The following is a 22,271-nucleotide window of genomic DNA, read 5'->3' as shown; positions in this document are numbered from 1 at the left end:
CAAGGAATCTGAAGTCGAGGCGGTGTGGAGGTGTCTCGATAAATATCAAAAATGGTCGGGCCAAGTGGTGAATATTACCAAGTCCGGGGCTTTTTTCTCCAAGAATTGCAACGACGAGATCAAATCTAGTCTCTTGGAGAAGCTTCATATGAACGAGTGCGGGTCCGACCTTCACTACCTTGGTAACCCTCTCTTTCTTGGTAAAAATAGAGCTAAAACCTTTGAGTATATTAAAGATAAAATCCAAGGTCGGCTGGAAGGGTGGATGGCCAAGAGCATCTCCAAAGCGGGCCGTTCCATGCTCGTTAAAGCCGTGATTCAAAACATCCCTATGTATGCTATGTCTACCTTCTTGCTGCCTAAGACCTTCTGTCTCTCTATGGATAAACTTTCTCGGTCCTTTTGGTGGCGGGGGAGCAACGGGGTAGGCAAGTATTTGGCCCTCATCGCGTGGGATAAAATCTGCCTACCCATCAAGCATGGGGGGCTGGGGATTCGCAGATTCTACGACAGTAACACGGCTCTAATAGCGAAAATGGGATGGCATTTAGCGGCCAAGACTAACCTCCTTTGGGTGGACTTGTTGAATAAGAAGTATTGTAAGCATCATAACTTCTTTGACACCCCCGAGAGACGGAGTAACTCTTCGGCATGGAAGGATATTTTGGCGACTCGAGCTCTTATCCTCAATCATTCTAGATATGCCGTGGGAGGCGGGGAGGAGGTGAGGGTCTTCTGCGACCGGTGGTGCACGAGAGATCGGGTATTGCCTGTGCCGGGGCTGGTTGGTTCATCTTCATTGATGGTTCGCGATCTCTTCATTCCTGGCAGCCGTGAGTGGGATCCCGACAGGATTCTTGAGGTATATGACGCTGCTACCTTGGGCAATATTCTTCAGACGAGACCGCTTCGCTATCCCCGGGCCGACACACTTTTATGGACTGGGACGGAGAATGGCGTTTTCTCAGTCAAGTCAGCCGCGAGGATCCTGGGAAGCAGTGGCTTCGACTCCGAGGACGATATCTGGAACAGAATTTGGAAATGCAAAGTGCATTACAGGTCCAAATTTTTCATGTGGCGGCTTGCGAGAAATGGTTTTCCTCTGGCGACGGTTCTAACTGGGAGAGGTCTGGGAGTTGATTCCTTGTGCCATCTTTGCGGTCTCGACGAGGAAACGGCGGGACACCTGTTCCTGCACTGTCAATTCGCTGCTAGATTATGGTTCCGAGTGGCGCACGGGAGACGGTGGAGTGATAATCCTCTTCATCATGGGCAATCGATGGTGGAGGCCATTCTTGACGCCAACGACGACTGGAACAAGAACTCCAGCTCCACCGACGAGTTCCTTACCAGGGCTATTTCCATCGTGGAAGAACTCTGGTTCTCTAGGAATCAGAAATGGGCTAATGGTACGGAGTTCGCTTTCGATGACGCGGTTATCAGAATTTTGGTGAAGTGTAACGAGCTTCTCACCTGTGAAGAGGGGACGCTGGGGAGAACTGACGGAGTTAAAGAGAAGCCTCGAGATGGCTGGTTCCCTCCGAAGCCTGGTGTTATCAAGCTAAATTCAGACGCCGCTTTCAAGAACGACCTCGCCGTGGTTAGCGTGGTTGCCCGAGACAACAGCGGCGCGGTTCTTTGGGCGGGGACAGACAGCTGCCACGCCTCCTCGGCGGCTGAGGCGGAACTGGTCGCCATCCTGACGGCTAGTACCATGGCTAGAGCTCGACATCACGCGAAAGTTATCTTCGAAGGCGACAACCAAGGCGTAATGAGAAGCTTGAAGACGGCCAGCAGCTCCCTTCACTGGAGTACGTTTAGTTTATTTTACATTGTTTTAGATTCCATGTTGTTTTTTGATTCTGTTGATTTCATTTGGATTCCGAGGAAATCGAATGTCGTTGCCCATACTCTTTGTCAATGGGCGGCTCAATCCCGAGTTTCCAGAGTCTTGGATTTTGGGGAACTCCCGCCGCTTGTGCAGGAGAAGTGTGGTGGGTTCCACAGTTTTAATGAGATGTAGTAGGGTTCTTTTTCCTTGCCGTCGCACTTACTGGGGACGGTAAGGTTTTTTCAGAACCCTTTTCCCCTTCAAAAAAAAAATCATATATATCGAATCATTTAACACGCGAAACTGTTTCAAATTACTAACGCGATTTAAAAAGGGAAATTGCCCTAACTAGGAGTAAAAAAAGGGTTTTTATTTTTTGGACTTTTTTTCAAAAAGGTCACAAATAGGACTTGGGAATTAATTTGGATTTATGTAATTACCCTTTTACCCCCGTGAACATTAAAATTTAAATAAGAAAACGCAAACCAATTCTCACTTACCCACGTCACCTTCCTCTTCTTCATTGACCGAGATAGTGTAACCAGAAGAGAGAGAGAGAGTGAGAGCGACCGAGCGAAAAAAAAAACCGTCCAACTTCCCTTAACCAACACTCCTAAAACCGTCTCGATTCCATTCTTCGCCCAAGAAATGAAGACGAAGAATAGTTCGTCGAGCAAACGCCCCCCAAAATTTCCAAAACATAACCCTAAAAAGATGAGTCTTCCTCAATCGTCGACTGAAACTCCACCTCCTGTGACCCATGCATCCCCGCGTCGGAGTCCGCGCGTGGCTTTTTCCCCGGAGCCACCAACGGAGAACTCCCCGGCGAAGAAATGGAAGAAGGTTCTTGCGCCGCCGAAGAAGAAGAGGAAGGTGGTTGTTGAGTCGCCTTCAAATGCTGACTCCTCTGTCCCTTCTACATCCGAGAGACCTCACAAGGTGAGATTTTTTTTACTTGCAATTCGTGATTTCAGTTTTTTGGTTCCTTAATTTTTATTTCGTGACAAAAATGAAAACTTTTGGGTTTGCATGTTAATTTTGTGTTGATGAAACTGTTAGTTTGATGTTATTAGGGATTCTGTGTGGATTTTGTGTTGATTCATGGTTTGCATTGTGTGTTTGAACTTTGATTTTGTGTTGATTCATGGTTTGCATGTTTATTGTCTCCTGTTAGTTTGACAAAAGTGTTCATTTTTTTATGTTATTGGGGATTCTGTGTGTATTTTGTAATAAAATTAGATTTTTCTAGGCTTGCTCATATTAGATGTAGGTTCTGTGAATTGTTTTGTGTCAAACATTTCTGGGTATCGTGATAATTGTGTCATGAAATTTCTGGGTTTCGTGACAATTGTGTCATCAAATTTCAGGGTTTTGTGACACCTATGTCACGAAATTATTGATACAGTCAAGTCAAGTCACGATACCCATGAAGTTCATGACAATTGTGTCATGAAATTTCTGGGTTTCGTGACAATTGTGTCACGACATTTCAGGGTTTTGTGACACCTATGTCACGAAATTATTGATAGTTATAAAGTGACAGTCAAGTTAAGTCACGATAACCATGAAGTTCGTGACAATTGTGTCACGAAACCACGAAGTTTCGTGACATAAATGTCACCAAATTCATGGGTTTCGTGGCTGTGTTATCACGAAACTGAGTGTATATATTTTGTTTAATGTTCTAACTTTTATATTTTCTAATTTCTAGGGTTTCATACGCAAGATAAAAGAAGAGGACATAGAAGAAGGGTATTCATTCAACTTCCATGGAAACTTGGACGCGTTCGAGAGGGAGACGGGCATGACCTCGAACCAAAAAGAGCTATTCAAGAAAACGTGTTTTGGGCAGTTCTTGGACATGCCCTGTATCACAAAATCATCCAAAATAATCAGTCACTTAGTGTTGAGATCGGGATTTAATGACGGGGCATGTCCATCAGACGAATCTCTGGTCATGGAGATTGGTGGGAAACCCCGGGAGTTCACCAAAGAGCACTTTTCTTTGATCACAGGATTAAGATTCAGTGACGACTACGTAGAGCAGCCACGATACACCAACGTGGTTGAGGGAGGGCTATACCAAGACACCTTCTGCAATGGTGCGCTTGGCCGAAAAAGGGCCAACATTGCTGCAGTCCTTGAGACCAGCAAGAAGTGGTCAGATGAGAGGAGAGTGAGCCTACTTCTCCTCCACTTTCTTTACAACGTACTCCTGGCGGCCGAGAAGCCCGTCAACCTCCCATGCGATAGCTACATAAAAATGGTGGACAACCCGGTGGTTTTCAACAACTACCCATGGGGAAACGTTATGTGGGACTTCTTTCTAGATTCTGTCAAGGGCTTTGTGAGCAAGGCCAAGACCATCAAGGATGGTAAGAACCTAAAACTCCACTTATCGGGTTTTGTGCTCCCACTCCAAATTTGGAGCTACGAGTGCATACCACGATTCGTGGCCCTGGACTTTGCCACGATACTGGATGCCCATGCAAGGCCGTTGATGAGGCGTTGGGCTACTAAATCAGGGAAGGTCTTGGAGTCTCAACTCCAAAAAATTCAATTTCAAGAGGTATGGATTGATAAGAACATGCACATTTAACTAACTTCTATTTTTTTATTATTCACATTAATCTGTTTTCCAGATTGAATTCAAGCCGATTGGTGGTGAAATCGAGTCAGCGATGACTGTTGTGAGCCCCTCTGAGAAGAAAGGGAAGAAGAAAAAAGTGTATGGATGCCCCACATCAGCAACCAAGGTAATGTTGTCGTGACATTTAACTCACGAAATAAAATAGATTCGTGACAGTAAAGTCACGAAATCAAGTATATTCGTGAGACTAATGTCACGAAATCAAGTATAGTCGTGACATGAAAGTCAGGAATTCAAGTATTTGATTTCGTGACTTTCATCTCACGAATATACTTGATTTCGTGACATTAATCTCGCGAACATACTTGATTTCGTGACATCAATGTCACGAAAATATTTGATTTCGTGACTTTATTCTCACGAACATACTTGATTTCGTGACATCAATGTCACGAAAATATTTGATTTCGTGACTTTCATCTCACGAATATACTTGATTTCGTGACATTAATCTCACGAACATACTTGATTTCGTGGCATCAATGCCACGAAAATATTTGATTTCGTGACTTTATTCTCACGAACATACTTGATTTCGTGACTTTACTGTGACGAAAAAACTTTAATTTCTACTACTTGAGAAAGAAGGGGAAGTATGGAAATGTCCGAAAGCCGTTTACGACAACCAACTCGTACTTTCTACCAATGCTCACCCGATGCCATGATGCTTGGTCCAAAGCGAAGAACAAGGACGCGTTTGATTGGACGGACCATTTAGTTGTGCTTGACTACATAACTGCCGAAAAAAACAGGTTTTGCAAACACTCCATGGGCAGATGTTAACACTATCTACGTCCCTGTCCATATGCCGGACCACTGGCTCCTTGTCGTAATTTCCCTAAGCCGTAGAGCGCTAACAATATACAACTCTATGGACTGAAGTATGCACGCAATATTCGTGATAGCATACTGATGATGGCGGATTTTATCCCCATTGTGTTGGGCGTCGTCGGTCTAGCAGATGGCAACTCGGAGACATTTAAAATAGTAATAGCGCCTATGCCACAACAATCCAATGGGTAAGATCTCTTCTCATAATTGTTTATCATGTTCTATTTTGATGTATATTTAATACTAGTAAGCAACCATGAACAGGGGAGACTGTGGCATGTTTTGCGTAAAGGCCGCCGAATTTATGATCCACGGGATTCCGGTCAGTAGTTTGCATCAAGACAATATTTCCATGTACAGAAAGAAGATGGCAACCGAGTTGTACAAGCACGGGGCATTAAAGATCGCAAACAATGTTGAGTCAGACGAAGAGAATTGAAAGTAGGAGAAGTGATTAGTGATCCAAATCTTATAAATAGGGTGAAGTGTATTATTTTGGAATGTCTTTGTGATGGCGGTGTGACTCTTAATTCTCCTTTGTATAATTTGTGTGACAAGGTCGTCACGAAGACATGGGCTATGTTTTATACGTATGTATAGGGGCCAGTAACTTATTAAATATGTAACTCTATACTCTTTTGGATGTGATTATATGAAATAAAATTCATATGATTTCATAACAACGCCAAATAGATTCTTGATGTCACTTAATTTGTACGCATCTCGTGACGTTCCTGTCACAAAAAATGGGGACTTCGTGACGTTCTTGTCGCGAAAAAATGGGGATTTCATGACGTTCCTGTCACGAACAATGAGTATAACAAGTCTAACTTGAACTCCAGCTTTTAATTGTATAAATTTAAATTTAGTGCTCCACCTATCACGACTCTCCCGATAGCCTAGACGATTGCTATGTGGCTTCCTCTAGGTAACGGGTTCGAAGGTCGTACCGTACTCAAGTTAAACAACTACAAAATAATAAAATGAGGTATTGTAAAATACCTCTTTTTTTATTTTTATATTTATCATTCGTACCTGTCACGAAATATTGGGATTTTGTGACTTTCCTGTCACGAAACAAAACTCTTCAAGTCACGAAACAGTACGATGTCGTGACTACTATGTCACGATATTCCGGGATTTCGCGACTCATATGTCACGAAAAATTAGGATTTCGTGACGTTTCTGTCACGAAAAATGGGGACTTCGTGACGTTTCTGTCACGAAAAATGGGGACTTCGTGACGTTCATGTCACGAAAAATGGGGATTTCGTGACGTTCCTGTCACGAAAAAGAAGTCTTCAAGTCACGAAACGGTACGTTTTCGTGACATACCAGTCACAAAATTGTTTCCTTTGATGGAATTTAATGAGAAATCTCTTCTTCTTTTCATTAAATCCGTCGTAGGGGATCAATGGTTGTTATGCAAATTAAAATGATAAAATTTGAAAAATAAATGGACAGCCGTTCTACTTACCTAGAATATCAAGAAAATATGAGAAGGATAAATGGTAAGTGAGTTCTACTTACCTAGACCATCTTGACGAACTAATGTGTTTTGTATCGTGAAGTGTGGTTGACATACATTCATTTGTCCCATTTCATTTCATCATCTCAAAGGGACAGAATTTAAAGTACTCTAAACATATGAACATAGGTGAATGAGGTTGAACGTCATCTCGTGACGTTCCTGTCACGAAAAATGGGGACTTCGTAACGTTCCTGTCACGAAAAATGGGGATTTCGTGACGTTCCTGTCACGAAGAATGATGATTTCGTTACTTCTCCGTCACGAAAAATGGGGACTTCGTGACGTTCCTGTCACAAAAAATTGGGATTTCGTGACGTTCCTGTCACGAAACGGAAGTCTTCAAGTCTCGAAACGGTAGTTTTTTGTGACATACCAGTCACGAATTGGAAAAAAAGTCCATACCCAACATTAGTACATCAAGAAAAAGTCTTAAAAACATATGAACATAGGAGGAGAATTATACAAATAGTTTTAAAACATGTGATATCGTCTAGACGTTAAAACATTAAAACATTGTAAATATTGAGTACCTCATCTCGAACTACATTTTATTTCTTTCCATCCACCCCCATTTGGCAAGCCGGAAAATCTTTATGGTCTTCGACAATAGCTCCCTTTGATTTCAAAAATTCCTCCCAATTCTTGCCGAATATTTCTTGAAGAACGGAGTTAGCCATCAAAATCGGAGATTTGTAATCCTCACCTGCATGCATCTCTACATACTCGTTGTATTCAGCATCGCTCATGTCATGACGCTTCTTTAATTTCCTGGGAGGGCGCGGAGATGGAATCATGTAATATCTTGCGGTCGAGTTTGCACTTCCTGAAGGCATCTCTGACGTCTCATTCACCGTCGACACCTTTTTACTCGAATCGCTTCCCTTCGTCGTTGGATCTTTAGCGTCCATTTCACCGTTAGACTCTTTCGAACAATATTATCAGTTTGATATGAGGTAGGTCGGATAAATATGAGGATTCCTTACCTAACTTTTGTAGTAAGTAAATGCTAAAATAAATATTCTTACCTAACTTCCAAAGTTGGTTGTTCAGTAATTTAATTGCTATGAATGCCATTTATTGCTATTAAATATCCCAATTACCAACTCGCTCAAAACAGCGATAGATATCATGGTTCACGAAAAATGGCTCGAACTTCGTGACTTCTATGTCAAGAAAAATGATGATGTCGTGACTTCTCTGTCACGAAACAATTGGATGTCGTGACTTCTATGTCACGGAAACAATTGGATGTCGTGACTTCTATGTCACGAAGAATTGTTATTTCGTGACGTAGAAGTCAGTAAAACAATAGATTTTACGTCACGTAAATTGTTTAATGGGATTAAAACGTCACGAATGAGAAATATATATAAAAATCCAGAACAAACATAGCAAACTAAATAAGAAATAAAGTAAAGTAAAAATCCAAATTGGTACATCAAATAAAAAGTCTAAAAAAAAGGAACAATCGAGCTCATGTTCGGGTCGGCTATGGTGGGTCGGGATCGCGTTGCGATATGTGGCTCGATTATGTCCTACTCTACCACACCGACTGCATTTATTCCTTCTATCCTCATCCCATTCCCATGGAGAGGGTATTCTTTTATTTTTCGGTCTTCCGGCGGCACGAGCCGCAACATGAGGTGGATTTACTATTTTTTGCGTGACTTCCTCTGGAAAATTCCAAGACTCCTCTCTGCCAATTGGATGAATTACACCTGCATAACAACTTCTCCAATATTCGGTGGTGTAGTAATTTGATATGTACTTCTTAACTGCGAAGTTTCGAAAACCGCAAGCCGCAATGCCGTGGGGACAGATAAAGTTGTCAGTTTGAAAGACACGGCAACTACATGTCTTCTCTCTCAAATTTACAGCCCACTTTTTCCCCTCTCTATCAACGACTTCAAACTCGTACACCGATGATGGATGCACCTGTTCCGCACCCAATACCATTTTGTTTACGGGATATAATAAAAAACATATTATAAAAAAATTAAAAATTGAATGCCTATCGCGTACCCCCATTCCAGTAGATTTAGCGTGGTATTCTTCAAGTTTTTTATTCGCGTCAATGCAAAGGATCGTCAACGTTCACAACGCTTTTTCTCTACGTTCGTAAAACCATTTACTCATTCTCTCCTGGAGAAAATCAAATAGCTTGGCAATAGGGAACTCTCTCGGTTTGACATTCATTGCATTCAGCGACTCGGCATTGTTAGATGTCATTATTGAGTACCTCTTCTCCGTGTAGAAACTACGAACCCATTTTTCGTGGCCTACGTCGTTCTGAAGATACGCTCGGACTCTTGGATCTTCCTCATCTATCATAAGCATATACTTTTCAAACTCTGCATACGTGTATGCCTTTGCTGCAGCATAGAACGTCCAATTCACCTCTTTTGATAGACCTTTGATTTGGTTCTTCAAGTTCTTCAAAAGATGAAACATGCAATAACCATGGTCTGAGTTAGTAAAAACCTTTTTCACACTGTTAATGATTCCCGCGTTCCTGTCAGACACTATGACCTGATGTGACCTCTCCCCGATTGCTTCCTTTAACCTTGTCAAGAAGTAAACCCACGATTCAATAGATTCTGAATCACCAGCGCCGAATGCGAGGGGGTAAACTTGTTCATTCGCATCCATACCACATACTGAAAACAGTGTGCCTTTATAGTAACTCTTCAAAAAAGTGTCGTCGATGATAACTACGGGCCGTAGATACTTCCACCCCCTTTTCCAAGCACTAAGCGACATGAAGAAGTATTTGAAACGGTGGGATCGAGGAGTTGTGACAAGGTCGAATGACGAACCTGGATTGTTAGTCGACCACATGTACATGAATTTCGGCAGAGATCTATACGATGCATCATCGGTGCCAAACAATGATGATAGTGCCGCCTGTCTTGACCTCCATGCTTTTTTGTAGGACATGTCCACTCCAAAATCTTGTTGCATGTAGGACATGATGTCTTTGGGTTTGCATGGTGAACATGAGGGATCGATGTACCTGTGTTTCATAGTCTCGCCTACAAATGTGGACGTAGCCTGAGGATGTTCTCCTTGTCTGAATTGTGTAGCACACGTGTGCTCAGAATCATACCTGCAAGAATGTAAGAGCAATGTTAATTTCGGGTGACCACGATAATATCAATGTAGAAATAAGTAATAAGTCACCTCCTCACTTCAAAGATCTCGGATGTAGTCGTTTTTACTCCACGAACAGACCACGCGCATGAGTCATCTCGACAAACAACATGGATATACCGTTTGTTAGAAGTCTTCGTCTTGAACGTAAAATGTTTGGTGATTGCTAACATGCATAAATGTTTCTTCAGAGTTGCTTTGTTGGCGTACAATCCTCCTTTGACTAGTCTCAGCGGAGAGTGAATATCTGACACATCAAGGTCAGGATGCATATTTTGGTTATCCGTGGAAGGCGTAGCGCATTGACTCGTCCTCCTCGTTCTAGAGCAAGGCGTACTAAACCGTTTTGGAGTGCCTGAGCGCGGATGGGTCTGCCATGGTGTGCCTGAATGACTCTGATTCGGGTCGGGGATCTCGGGAGAACTAGCCTCCGACTTAGGAGACGACATGTCCGCTTGTGCTGGTTGACCGGTGTTCGGAGTTGAACCAACGCCTGAGTCCGAAACCAACGGCTCTTCTTCAATGGCTCCATATCTACTACCAAACTAAGTTTGGATCTGTCCGGTTTCTCCTTCCGAAGATGCAACTAACATTTCAAACTTAGGTCGGAGTCAATACTTACTGGGGGTACCGACCCTTCTGTTTCATAAGAAACACGGAGGACTTGATTTTTAGGTGAGCGATTGAGCGTGGCATACAATAACTGCATAAACACCTCGTACATTGCTTTTGCCGGTATTAAGATTCCCACTGCACACCTAGGGCCAGCGTCATATCGTTCATGTTTCACCCATCTACCGCTATGCTTGACGAATGTATGAATGTCTTTCATAACTGCAAATAGTGGAGATAAAGTCACATTAAATTATTTTCTCATAAAACTTTATTATATGCGCAGATATATAGTAAGCACTTGAATCCATATTATATAATATCGTTCATGTTTATCATTGCAGACTTTAGTTTCGTGACTATGGTGTCACGAAATAATTTAGTTTCGTGACACTATTGTCACGAAATAATTTCGTTTTGTGACTATATTGTCACGAAATATGGAGTCATGCTGAAGCTTTCGTGACTATGGGTGTCACGAAATAATTTAATTTCGTGACAATAGTGTCACGAAATAATTTCGTTTTGTGACTATATTGTCACGAAATATGGAGTCATGCTGAAGCTTTCGTGACTATGAGTGTCACAAAATAATTTAGTTTCGTGACAGTCATGAAATAATTTCGTTTTGTGACTATATTGTCATGAAATATTGAGTCATGACAACGTTGGTCACAAACACTATAACCACAATGGCTATGTATGAGGGAGATTACCAGAATAAAGAGCGAAAAGAGTGTCAATGTGGGAGCTTGCTGCGCCAGAAAGGGCAGAGAGAGACGATGGCGAAGGTGGGTGGCCTTGGAAGACGACGGACGGCGCGAACTAAAAGAGAGAGGAGGGATGGCCGTCAAATTAGAGAGAGAGGACGGACGCCGGCTGAGATCTAGACACCCGGACGACAATGAGACACGACGCCAATGGAGGAGATGCGACGGAGACAATGGAGGAGATGAAACAAGTGCAATGGAGAAGAAGAAGCCGATAATAAATGAAAGAAAAGAAAGAATGAGAGATGAGAGTAGGGTTTACTTTTTGGGATTCTTTAAAAAAAATAAATAAGGGTATAATGGTAATTACATAAATAGAAATAAATGAAGAGGTCCTATTGCTGACCTTTTATAAAAAAGGTAAAAAAAAAAAAGTTATACACCATGTGGCACATTCAGGTTTTTCCACAAGTCTTGCCTCGATAATAACTAACGAAAAAAAAAGGATTCTCATTCTGGTATCGAAAAAAAAAACGTGGCACAAAGAATGAGACAACTCCATTTGCATATAAAACTTATAATAATGAAAAATTTCAGCAAATTCATATCAAACAATATATATATATATAGAGAGAGACTCTTATAAATAGGAAGGGAAACTTTTTCCTCTCAACAAAGATATCTCTCGCTAAAAATCACCTTATCAAAGAGAAAATGACTCTTACAATTCAACCAAAAGTTTTGCATATCATATCGTTATACACTTAACCCTGTCTATATGAGCTCCCTTTCTTCAAAAGTTTTTTCCTTTTTCTTTTCCATCGTGTGATTAGCAAAAGCACGAGTACGCCAAATGGTTCTTCTTGGAGACGTAGTGAGTTATAAAGTCCGCAGGTGAGGCAGAGGAGTCTGGAATATACGCCGGAACAAGAATCTGAGTCTTACCTGAACCGATTCTTTTGCCAGCCACGTTCGAATAGAAGAGTCCCGATATCGCCGGAATAAACGCGTCGCTCTCTGAACACACGTAGTAATCGATCACCTTTTCGAATTCCGTCGTATCCGAATCCAAGATCTTCTTCTTTTTATCCGCCGGTATAATCCCTTCCTGCAAAAATACGCTTACTCTTAGACCAGTAACATGATTTTGGCACAGCAATTTTGGCGATTTAATGATTTTTGTTTTTAAGGGATGGTCATTTAATGATTGAACTAATATAATTTGTAGTTTACAGGGGGACCATTTTGGGATTCTACGTACAAAAAGCAAGAAATAAAAATCAATATGTATGCCTCACCTTAGTATAAGTCTTGGGGAAGAGCTCCTTGAGATCGTCGAGGCTTCCGTGCCACCTGGTTTGAGTGAGATATATGGTGGTGTCTTTGCTGAAGCCGACCTTCTTCATGAACGAAGCAATCTCATCCGGATTATAGCAAGTTTTGGCTCCAGACTCTCCGTCTCCTTTACAGGCCTTGTGCTCCAACAGCTCAACTCTCAAGTCTACCGAGACGAACTGACCGTCCGATTTCCGGCTCAGAGTCCTCAGACGGTCAACCATCGAGTCAACCACTTCTTGAATCTCCGGCCGCAACTCAAGGGTCCCGAACATCGCCAAGCACGCGATCGAGTCGCTCGAGCTCTGTTTCTCCGCCGACTTTTTCATGTTCACGGAGGGAAAGAAAGTCGCGAGCCTGATTGTGCCCTTCTTTCTGTAAACGGGCTCGATTCGTTCTGAGATGTAGTCTTCCGTAATGCGATTTGGGACCTTCACAACGGCGAGATTTCTCGTCGATAGCTTTGCTGGCGGGTCTTTTGTCACTCTGACCACCCCTTCGAGGCTTTTAACAAACTTGTCGGCGTCGTAGATTTCTTCAAAATTCCTGATATATATATATATATATATATATATATATATATATATATATATATATATATATATATATATATAAAACATGAAATTAAGGTCAACCATTAAGTTTCATCACAACAATAAAATAGCTAAAGATGGGTTTAACCGTTTTCTAGCCGTTTTTTTTCCTACCCAAAATTTAGTTTAAAACTATCGAAGGATAATTTTATCAGTTAAAAAGGGAACAAATTTATTTTCAATTAAAATAATAGGGGCCTTTTATGGTATTCTGGATAACAATTTTTTAAGTAGATGAAAAAGTTAACCCATTTTTTAAAGAGAATTTGGGTTAAGATAAACTTTTAACCGAAATTCAAGGTTAAAGGTTAACCAAGGTTAACCAAAATCGCATCTCTAATTGAATAGCTAAAGCTGGGTTTGAGCCCTGACCTCTGGTCACCTGGCTTGCTTCCTCTAATGTCAGGAAGGACAAGAGTAGCCCCAAGATATCTCGCCACGACTACTGCATCAGAAATCTAAATTCATAGCCACAAAGACCGCGCCAAAATTAGGATCGAGGGTAAACACAAAGCTTCATGAATGGAAACAACATTCGAATTGGGGTTACAATAATTCAGACAACTGGAACTAACTGTCTGAAATCAATTTTTAAGTAATTGTTAACATGATGTGAGGAAACAGAAAAATTCAGCAAGAGAATAAGAATCTTGGTTTGAACTTCAAACAAATTACAAAAACAAAAAATTAGCCAAATAAGCCACCGAAAGTCTAAGAATTGCTAGATAGCCAACCTTTGTAATTTTTTTTGTAAATAACCACTTCAATTTATTTATGCCACTCAAAAAGACAAAAATACCAAAAAACATTCCTGCCTATTTTGGGTTTTTTTTTTTGTCTTTTTGAATGCCATAAATAAGTTGAGATGACTATTTACAGAAAATTAACAAAATGTTAGCTATTATACAAAACGCTATTAAGTCAAATGGCTAAATAGCTAAAAGCCACATAAGAAGTTAAGATTTTGAAAACAAATTTTTTAATGCAACATTAAAATCCCAGACAATTATAAAAACTTTCATATTTCATCCACGGTAAAATATACCAAAACTAGTTTGATCTGTATACCTGTGAAACATGATATTCTGGGCCGTTTGTTAACGAGAAAATTACAAATCCATTTGTCTGCTCCACATCATCTACAGGGGACACAATAACAAAAATATGTGAGAAATATGATATTTGACAGATTTTCAAGTAGAATAAGGAGCACATACTGAGACTAGGCTTTGCCCAGCATTGTTTCAGTTCGTCGCCATCGCTTTTCCACGGCCCAACACTCTTGTCTGAAAGGCGGGAAATGCTTTGTTTCGTGATCTTCGCGTTCTCTAAATTAACATGACGATCTCCTGGGAATTTCTCCTGGACCAAGTGTGGAAAAGAAAGGAAACAAGAGTTAATCAATCCATCTTTCGATTACCCAATACTCGAATCATAAGAAATCTATATCATATACAGAACTCTGCACTAAATCCTGATCTATTGAATTTAAGACCTACCGTAAGTCAATAGTTATTCCATTAAAAATCGTATACATAATATAAATCTTAAAAGGAAATCCAGTGAAACAGCGAAATACCGTTATCAATTTCTAGCGAAGATCCAGTGAAACATTAAAGGAAACCAAATCAAAACCAAACAGAGATTATAAAGCTTCAGATCAAACATTAGTAAGAAGTTATAACCTCACAGATTACGCATTTCAGAAGCCATTAAAGGAGAAAACGAAAAAAGAAAGTGAAAACGCATAAGACGATACCAATTCAATGAAAAAAAATAGCACAAATAGTGAGGAAAAAAAAAAAAAATTGGATCATTAAAAAAATAGTGATGGGACTTACTTCAGTAGAATCAAAATGATCTCTCTTGATCATATTCCCAAGCATCAGAAACATCATCAGAGTGAGAACTCCGGCCACGACTTGCCTCAAATCGACACCCATTTTCTGCTATCTTTCCCTGTAAAAAATATTCTCAGATCTTCTTCGTCTTCCTCAAACAAATATACGCAAGAGAAAAGAGAAAAAAAAACATAGAAAAATCAAATCCCCTAGTTCTGTTGCAACGAACGCTGGAACATTTACCGCTAAAATAATGAATGAGAGAGAGAGAGAGAGGGAGAGAGGGGGAGAGAGAGAGAGAGAGAGAGAGAGAGAGAGAGAGTGGAGAGACAAACTAACAGCTTTGCTTGCAGACACTTCATTATACATATACATATTAAGGGAATCATATATGGGAAACTCATATTTAATTTAATTTCATGAGGTTGTTTTTTTTATTTATTTAATTATTTTTATTTTGGGATTTCCGAGCAAATCCTCTTTCCTTTCTTTCTTACGGCACCGACACTTTCACGGAAAATGACGGCTTGCCTTTAAACTATATTTCTATTAATTAGAATGAATTATAATTCTAAGCAAGGAGGTCAACCTCTTTCAAATATACAACATGGATTCTAGCAATGCAATGTAGTTGGACTCTCATGTCGATCCGAATGAATCCTCCTTTCCATCGGCCAATAACAAGAAAACAACTACCATAACCCGAGAAAAAGTACATTCCAGACTCCTTCTCCTTGCAGATAAGCCGACCAACCCTATCATCCATCAATGGCATTCCATTCATCGACAAGATCTGCATTATTTAACGAAAGAAACTCGATCATGTATTTTTATATTTTTATTTAAGGATTCTCTCATATAAAAACGTTTGAAATTTTAATTTAACAAATGTTTTAAAACGTTTGAAAAATAGCCATGAATTTTTATTAATTGCCGAACATTTACAAAAACACCTTTGATATAATCTCCGCTCATTTTCACATGTAAGCATTTAAATAAACTAAAAAAAAAATAATAATGTTGATAATTATAAGAGATTTGTAAACAACTAGCCTACTTATAGAGAGAATTTTTAAATTATAGCCCAATTATCTATTTATTTAGGGAAATAACTCATATTTCTCATACTTTCAAAATTGCCCATCATTTAAACTGTTTTAACGAACTCTCTTCCCTCAGTTCGTTCCTACGATCATTCTCACGACGATTTTTCTATCAAAGCTCGGCATGAGAAGACAAGAGACGATTTGCAATCTCACCGCGGCGATTTCTAATTTCTTCCTGTGATTTGCGTTTTCCAATTTCTTCCAGAGGTTTGAATTAGCTTTTTTTTTAATTGATTCCATGATTATCCTGTGATTTGCAACCAGGATATTCGACGACTTAGTTGGAATATATGTTTAGGATCATCGATTTTGTAGATTTTCTTATATTGTTCTTATATTATTTGTTTGTCTAGGTTATTCATTTACTTTTTCTAGTTTCTGCTTGTTTAGGTTCTTATATTATCGTTCTTATTTGTTTGTTAATCCCAAATTTTTCCAATTATTCATCATCGGATTTGAATCATGGAATCGTTCGCCAAATTGAAGACAGGTATATTGCTTTTTTCGAATGGTAAATAATATTTACTATCGAATGGCCGGATTGTAAATATTATTTATCATTAGAGTTTCAAAGTTTGATTACTGTCTAGCAACCTGCATAGTTTTATGAATTTTCACTGATTAACGTTTTTTTTATTGTAGTTGGCTTTTCCAAAGATCTGACTATCGTTGACGGTGTAAAATTTGATAAATTTACATCATCATTAGTCTTTGGCGATGGTTCAATTTACATGAAGAAAGAACACATGATCAAAGTCATGCAATTATTGGTTATTTCAAACAATTTTGAGTTCAAAGTTGCTAGGTCATCTACGTCTCGCTACAATCTGATTTGGTCTGTTAGTTCTTGCAAGTGGATGATGAACGTTATCTCGTCTAAAGATATGGGCTTTTGGACCGTACGCAAATAATCGAGCGTGCACGCGGTTGACCATCGGTTGAATATAGTGTCTAATGATCACCGACAAGCATCATCATCTCTGATTAGCCATTGCTTAAAAAGTAATTTAGAGAAAGTATGTGCTGATCACATTACTCCAAAAGACATCATTTCAACAGCAAGGGTGGACTTACAAGTCGATATTTCCTATTACAAGGCATGGAAATCCCGTCATATGGCCCTTAAGGAGACTAGATGATGCCCGAAGGAGGTTTATTCTTTGCTTCCTTACATTGGAGATATGATGAAGTCCAAGAATCCAGGTACCATTCTTCATTTATATCAATATGTATCTCGTGGTTGTAACAGTATTTAATATTGACACAATAGTTAATTAGATTAACTAATAGATTTACTGTTGGTTTATTAGGTACATTTACAAATTATCCTGTCAATTCGATTGGAGAATTCATGTATTTTTCATAGTATTTGGAGCATCAATCTCGGGTTGGAAATATTGTCGACCCGTAATCTCAGTTGACGGAACCCATCTAAAAACGAAGTATGGCGGGAGTTTGCTTATTATTTCGGTAATGGATGGGAATAACCATATCTTCCCGATAGGATATGCCATAGTCGATTCAGAAAATGACTTGTCATGGGAGTGGTTCTTTCTCAAGTTGAAAGAGGCCAGGCGTGCGTGAGTCGATGGTTGTAATTTCGGATAGGCATAAATCAATCGCGAAGGCTGTTTCTAGTGTATTTCCTGAAGCAAAAATCGCAGCTTGTATGCAACACCTATCTAGCAACTTAAAGGTTAATTTTCATCATGCTGCAATTGAACCATTTTTCATAAGGTGTGAAAGGCGTATACGGTGTCCGAGTATGAGAAATATTTGAGTCTCTTGAACAAAATAGATACTCGCATCAAGAAATATTTAGAGGATGCGGATCCAAAGAGATGGTCTCGTTCGCTCTTCCCTGGAAGGCGCTACAATCTGATGACAACCAATATCTCAGAATCGATGAATTCTAGATTGAAAGAAGCAAGGGGTTGGCATGTATCGGAATTGATTATTGAGCTTAGAAATATACTCCAAAAATGGTTTTATGAGCGCACTGATTTTGGGAATTCTATGATGACATCTCTTACTCCTAGAGTTTTTGAGATTTTGTTGATAAATGAGGACAATGCTCACTGTATGTCGGTGAGTTTACTATTAGCATACCTTTGCAGTACCTTTGCTTTTGTAAGATCAGTCATAAATATTTATCGTAAATATTATTTACTACTAGCGTAAATAATATTTACTAACAGAATTTCTGTCATTTTCTATACAAGCCGATATTAATTATTTTCCTTGTTAGTTAACTTATTGTATTTATTACTTGCAGATCATACCCATAAACATGCATGATCTCGAAGTGGTCGATAACGGAGTAAACGAAATTGTAAATTTAGCTAATAGACCATGCACGTGTTACTATTGGCAATTGGACGAGTTCCCATGTTCTCATGCTATAGCTGCTATGTGGAAGTGTTGGGGATGATTCCCCCATATAACCATATTAATGCGGAAAAATAATTAATTACGCTAATCATGAGCTAATTAATTCATTGATTATATGACAAGATCTAGATTTACGTTAATTAAATTTATACGAGAGCATATATGTCAAGCAACCGATATAAGAGTGAACGAATACTTACATTGATTTTCGGTTCAGCTACAGAACGCTCCTAAACCAATCGCGTACTCCTTGCATCGTCTTGATGAAGGACTCGAGGATGACACCTTAGTCTTCCGAAACGTAACCTCCGAGACGAATAAGAAAGATGTGTGGGCACAGTCTTTATCTCACTAGGTCACGAAACTAGGTGTTTCGAGATCTCGCTCTTATTTTACTAAGAATGGAAACGAATTTCCGAGGGGAAGAGAAGCAGAAGTGCACGGCCAAGGAAGGCTAGGATGCATGAATTTTTCTAAAATTAATTGCTTATTTTTGCCTTCTCATGAACCTCTATTTATAGTAGTAAAAGGAGATATTCATGGAACCTTCTAGAATATTTTATTTCTTTTTATTGTGTTCATACTAGTGGATTAAATCTAGGCCATTGGATCTCAACAAGTGAATCCTACTTTTTCTCTCATCCATCAGATCAATATCTATGGGATATTATTCTCTATTTAAATAGAGAATATTTTATTTAGTGAGATAATAAAGGAGAATATATTATTTCCTTTAAATATATTCTCATATATTCTCCTAAATATTTTCCTTTAAATAAGGAGAGAATATAGGACAATATCTTATATTATTCTCTCTCTTTTATTTAAACAACTAAAGAGAAAATATTGGTAAATACCAATTTGAAATTGTCGAACTTGATGGCACACGGCCAAGGGGATTTGCGCAAATCCTAGTGCCATAAACCCTATTTCGACTTTTCCATGTGTGCAAGGCCCAATTGCTTAAAACTCAATTAATCATTTATTTACTTGGTCCAACAATAAACATGTTGTCACAGTTTTTCGGACAACGATTTAGGAGTCAAAGGCGGTTAGACCCAAGGCCGGACCAAGTGGTCTCGTCTTGACTCGAGCGTGTCGGACTTGGTATCCCAAGTCGTCCCTTAGCTGTAGGTAGTGTCTATCTTGTCCAGCACCTGAAAAGTGAGCAGAGAGGTGTGAACTACAAAGGGGAAACAGAGGGGTTGCCTCTGTTTACCTCTCCGACGTTCAACATTAGTAGGATTGAGGTGGATAAAGAGGGTTTAGGTGTTTAGAGGCCGAGACTTGAGGGAAACGAGCGAGGTACGAGTTCGGCAGCGTTTCAGTGCTCAAATTCGGATTACCTGGACCGGGGGCGGGAGCCCGGCATTTATAGGCGACCGAGGGGCATTTTGGGCATCCCCTTGGTCGAAGGCCGGCCCTGGGTCGGCCGTGGAGCTGGAGGCCGGCTCTGGGTCGGCCATGGAGTAGGAGGCCGACCCTGGGTCGTCCATGGAGCTGGAGGCCGGCTCTGGGTCGACAATGGAGCCGAAGGCCGGCCCTGAGTCGGCCATGGAGCCGAAGGCCGGCCCTGGGTCGGCCATGGAGCAAGAAAGCCGACCCAGGGTCGTCCATGGAGCCGGAGGCCGGCTCTGGGTCGTCCGTGGAGCCGAAGGCCGGCCCTGGGTCGGCCATGGAGCCGAAGGCCGACCCTGGGTCGTTCATGGAGCTAGAGGCCGGCTCTGGGTCGGCCATGGAGCCGAAGGCCGGCCCTGGGTCGGCCATGGAGCCGGTGGCCGACCCTGGGTCGTCCATGGAGCCGGAGGCCGGCTCTGGGTCGTCCATGGAGCTGGAGGTCGAGCTCACGAGGCCGAGTTGAGGTCGAGCTCATGAGGCCGAGTGGATGTCGAGCTCGCGAGGCCGAGTGGAGGTCGAGCTCACGAGGCCGAGTGGAGGTCGAGCTCGCGAGGCCGAGTGGAGGTCGAGCTCGCGAGGCCGAGTGGAGGTCGAGCTCATGAGGCCGAGTGGAGGTCGAGCTCCTGAGGCCGAGTGGAGGTCGAGCTCATGAGGCGGAGTGGAGGTCGAGCTCATGAGGCCGAGTGGAGGTCGAGCTCATGAGGCCGAGTGGAGGTCGAGCTCATGAGGCCGAGTGGAGGTCGAGCTCATGAGGCCGAGTTGAAGTCGAGCTCATGAGGACGAGTGGAGGTTGAGCTCATGGGGCCGAGTTGAGGTTGAGCCCTGGTGGACCGGTCTTTGGCCTCTCGGCCATGGGATCCCGTGGGCGCCCGCGGGCGCTGTCGACCCGGAACGTGCCGACAACATTAGCCCCCCGAGTTTGCGGTCGAGCGTAGGTCGAGTGGAAACTCAATGCTTACGCCGGCGTGCGGACGCGGGACGAACGCTCTCGGGTTTGTGAGCGTGCCGCAAAAGGGCTTTTAATGCATCGCGAGGGGAAGCCTCTGTGCATCGCGAGGGACGGCCTTTGTGCGTCGCGAGGGACGGCTTTTGTGCGTCACGAGGGACGGCCTTTGTGCGTCGCGAGGGACGGCTTTATCGCGTCGCGAGGGACGGCTTAATGCGTGTCTTATGTTCTCGACATACAATCGTAGTCGATTCGCACGGTTTTGTCGGTGCGCGTCTTATTTTCTCGACTTGCCAGTGAAGGCGTAATCGATTTGCGCGACTCGGGCCTCGGGGGGCCCCGGTGTCACGTTCGTGTGATCGGGTTTCCCGCGGACGCTGGCTAGACCAGATACGTCCGGCGGACGCAAGCCTTTGAAATCCATTTGTGACTCGTGTTGTCGGTCGTTTTCGGAAAACCCGAGACGCCAAGAAGACACGTCGTTCAAAGGGCCGATGGTCAGGCCGGAGGTCCTGAAGAGCGGCAAGCCTTCTGTCACGAGTCGACTGACAAGTCCTCGTGCCAAATCCTCACATTCCTCGAGTCGAGCCTCGAGTCGTTCTTCTCGAGTCGAGCCTCGAGTCGCTCCTCGAGTCGAGCCTTGAGTTGCTCCTCGAGTCGAGCCACTCTCGTCGAGTAGAAACCTTCATATTTTGCATGGCAAGAATGGTATTCGAAGACCCCTAAAGGCCCGCAAGGGTCCGGCACGACGAACCATTCGCTGCGCGCATTGCAAGCTGCGTCGGCCAGCCGCGCAGCAAGCAGCGCGCCGCGCCAAGACGCGCCCGCGCCGCGCACCCGCGCGCCGTGCCAAATGACTCGCGCGCCGCGCCCCCTGCGCCGCGCGCCGCGCGCCGCGCGTTGTGCGCCGCTCTTTGTGCGCCGCGCGCGCCGTGCGCCTCCGCTTGATGCCACATGCGTTCCTAGTCCCACATGGACGAAAAAGAAGCCTTCTAAGGCCCCCAAACACCTATAAATACCCCCTCCCATTGAGGGGAAAGCCATCCCATTCTTTCTCAAGGAACTTGAGACTTCTCTCCGCTTCTCTAGATGCCATCCTTGGCCTGAAGCGGATTCTCCACGATTTCTCGCTCTCGGAGATTCTGAAGCGCTTTCCGGGGACTCCCGAGTGCCGCCTCTCTTGATCGAGCGATTAATCTTGTGCCCACGAGTGCTCTAACGGTTTTCGACTGAAAATCGCCTACGCGTCTAGCACCCTAGACGCGTCCGCCATTTCTGACAAGAAATCGCCTACGCGTCCTGCATTTCCGACTAGGAATCGCCTACGCGTCCGGAATCTCCGCCAC

At 42.2% G+C, this 22,271-nt stretch overlaps 2 protein-coding genes across 3 annotated transcripts; one reads left to right on the top strand and one right to left on the bottom strand.

Annotated features, from left to right (window-relative positions):
* Positions 1-2,545: 2,545 nt before the first annotated feature.
* LOC149402511 (uncharacterized) lies at positions 2,546-5,751 on the top strand. The gene is made up of 5 exons (XM_089608412.1): positions 2,546-2,770; positions 3,543-4,400; positions 4,474-4,587; positions 5,070-5,233; positions 5,577-5,751. Exons 1-5 carry the CDS (start codon positions 2,546-2,548, stop codon positions 5,749-5,751), a joined length of 1,536 nt encoding a protein of 511 aa, XP_089464538.1.
* A 6,112-nt stretch (positions 5,752-11,863) lies between these two features.
* LOC149402510 (protein MANNAN SYNTHESIS-RELATED 1-like) lies at positions 11,864-15,648 on the bottom strand. Of its 2 annotated transcripts, none has more exons than XM_089609156.1 (7): positions 15,424-15,648; positions 15,085-15,202; positions 14,461-14,605; positions 14,312-14,382; positions 13,616-13,701; positions 12,614-13,196; positions 11,864-12,423 (listed from the first exon to the last, which is right to left on the bottom strand). In XM_089609156.1, the coding sequence occupies exons 2-7, from the start codon at positions 15,184-15,186 to the stop codon at positions 12,145-12,147; spliced, it is 1,266 nt and encodes a 421-aa protein (XP_089465282.1). In that variant the 5' UTR covers positions 15,187-15,202; positions 15,424-15,648; the 3' UTR covers positions 11,864-12,144. The 2 variants fall into 2 exon arrangements, with proteins under 2 accessions (XP_089465282.1, XP_089465281.1); XM_089609155.1 differs by having other exon boundaries at positions 15,328-15,443.
* Between the last annotated feature and the right edge of the window lie 6,623 nt (positions 15,649-22,271).

This window comes from Urtica dioica, chromosome 3 (genome assembly GCF_054948205.1).
Source record: "Urtica dioica subsp. dioica isolate 48M chromosome 3, U.dioica_male_clone48M_v1_H2, whole genome shotgun sequence".
In the NCBI taxonomy this organism is placed as follows: Eukaryota; Viridiplantae; Streptophyta; class Magnoliopsida; order Rosales; family Urticaceae; genus Urtica; species Urtica dioica.
This window is presented reverse-complemented; position numbering and strand designations above follow the sequence as displayed.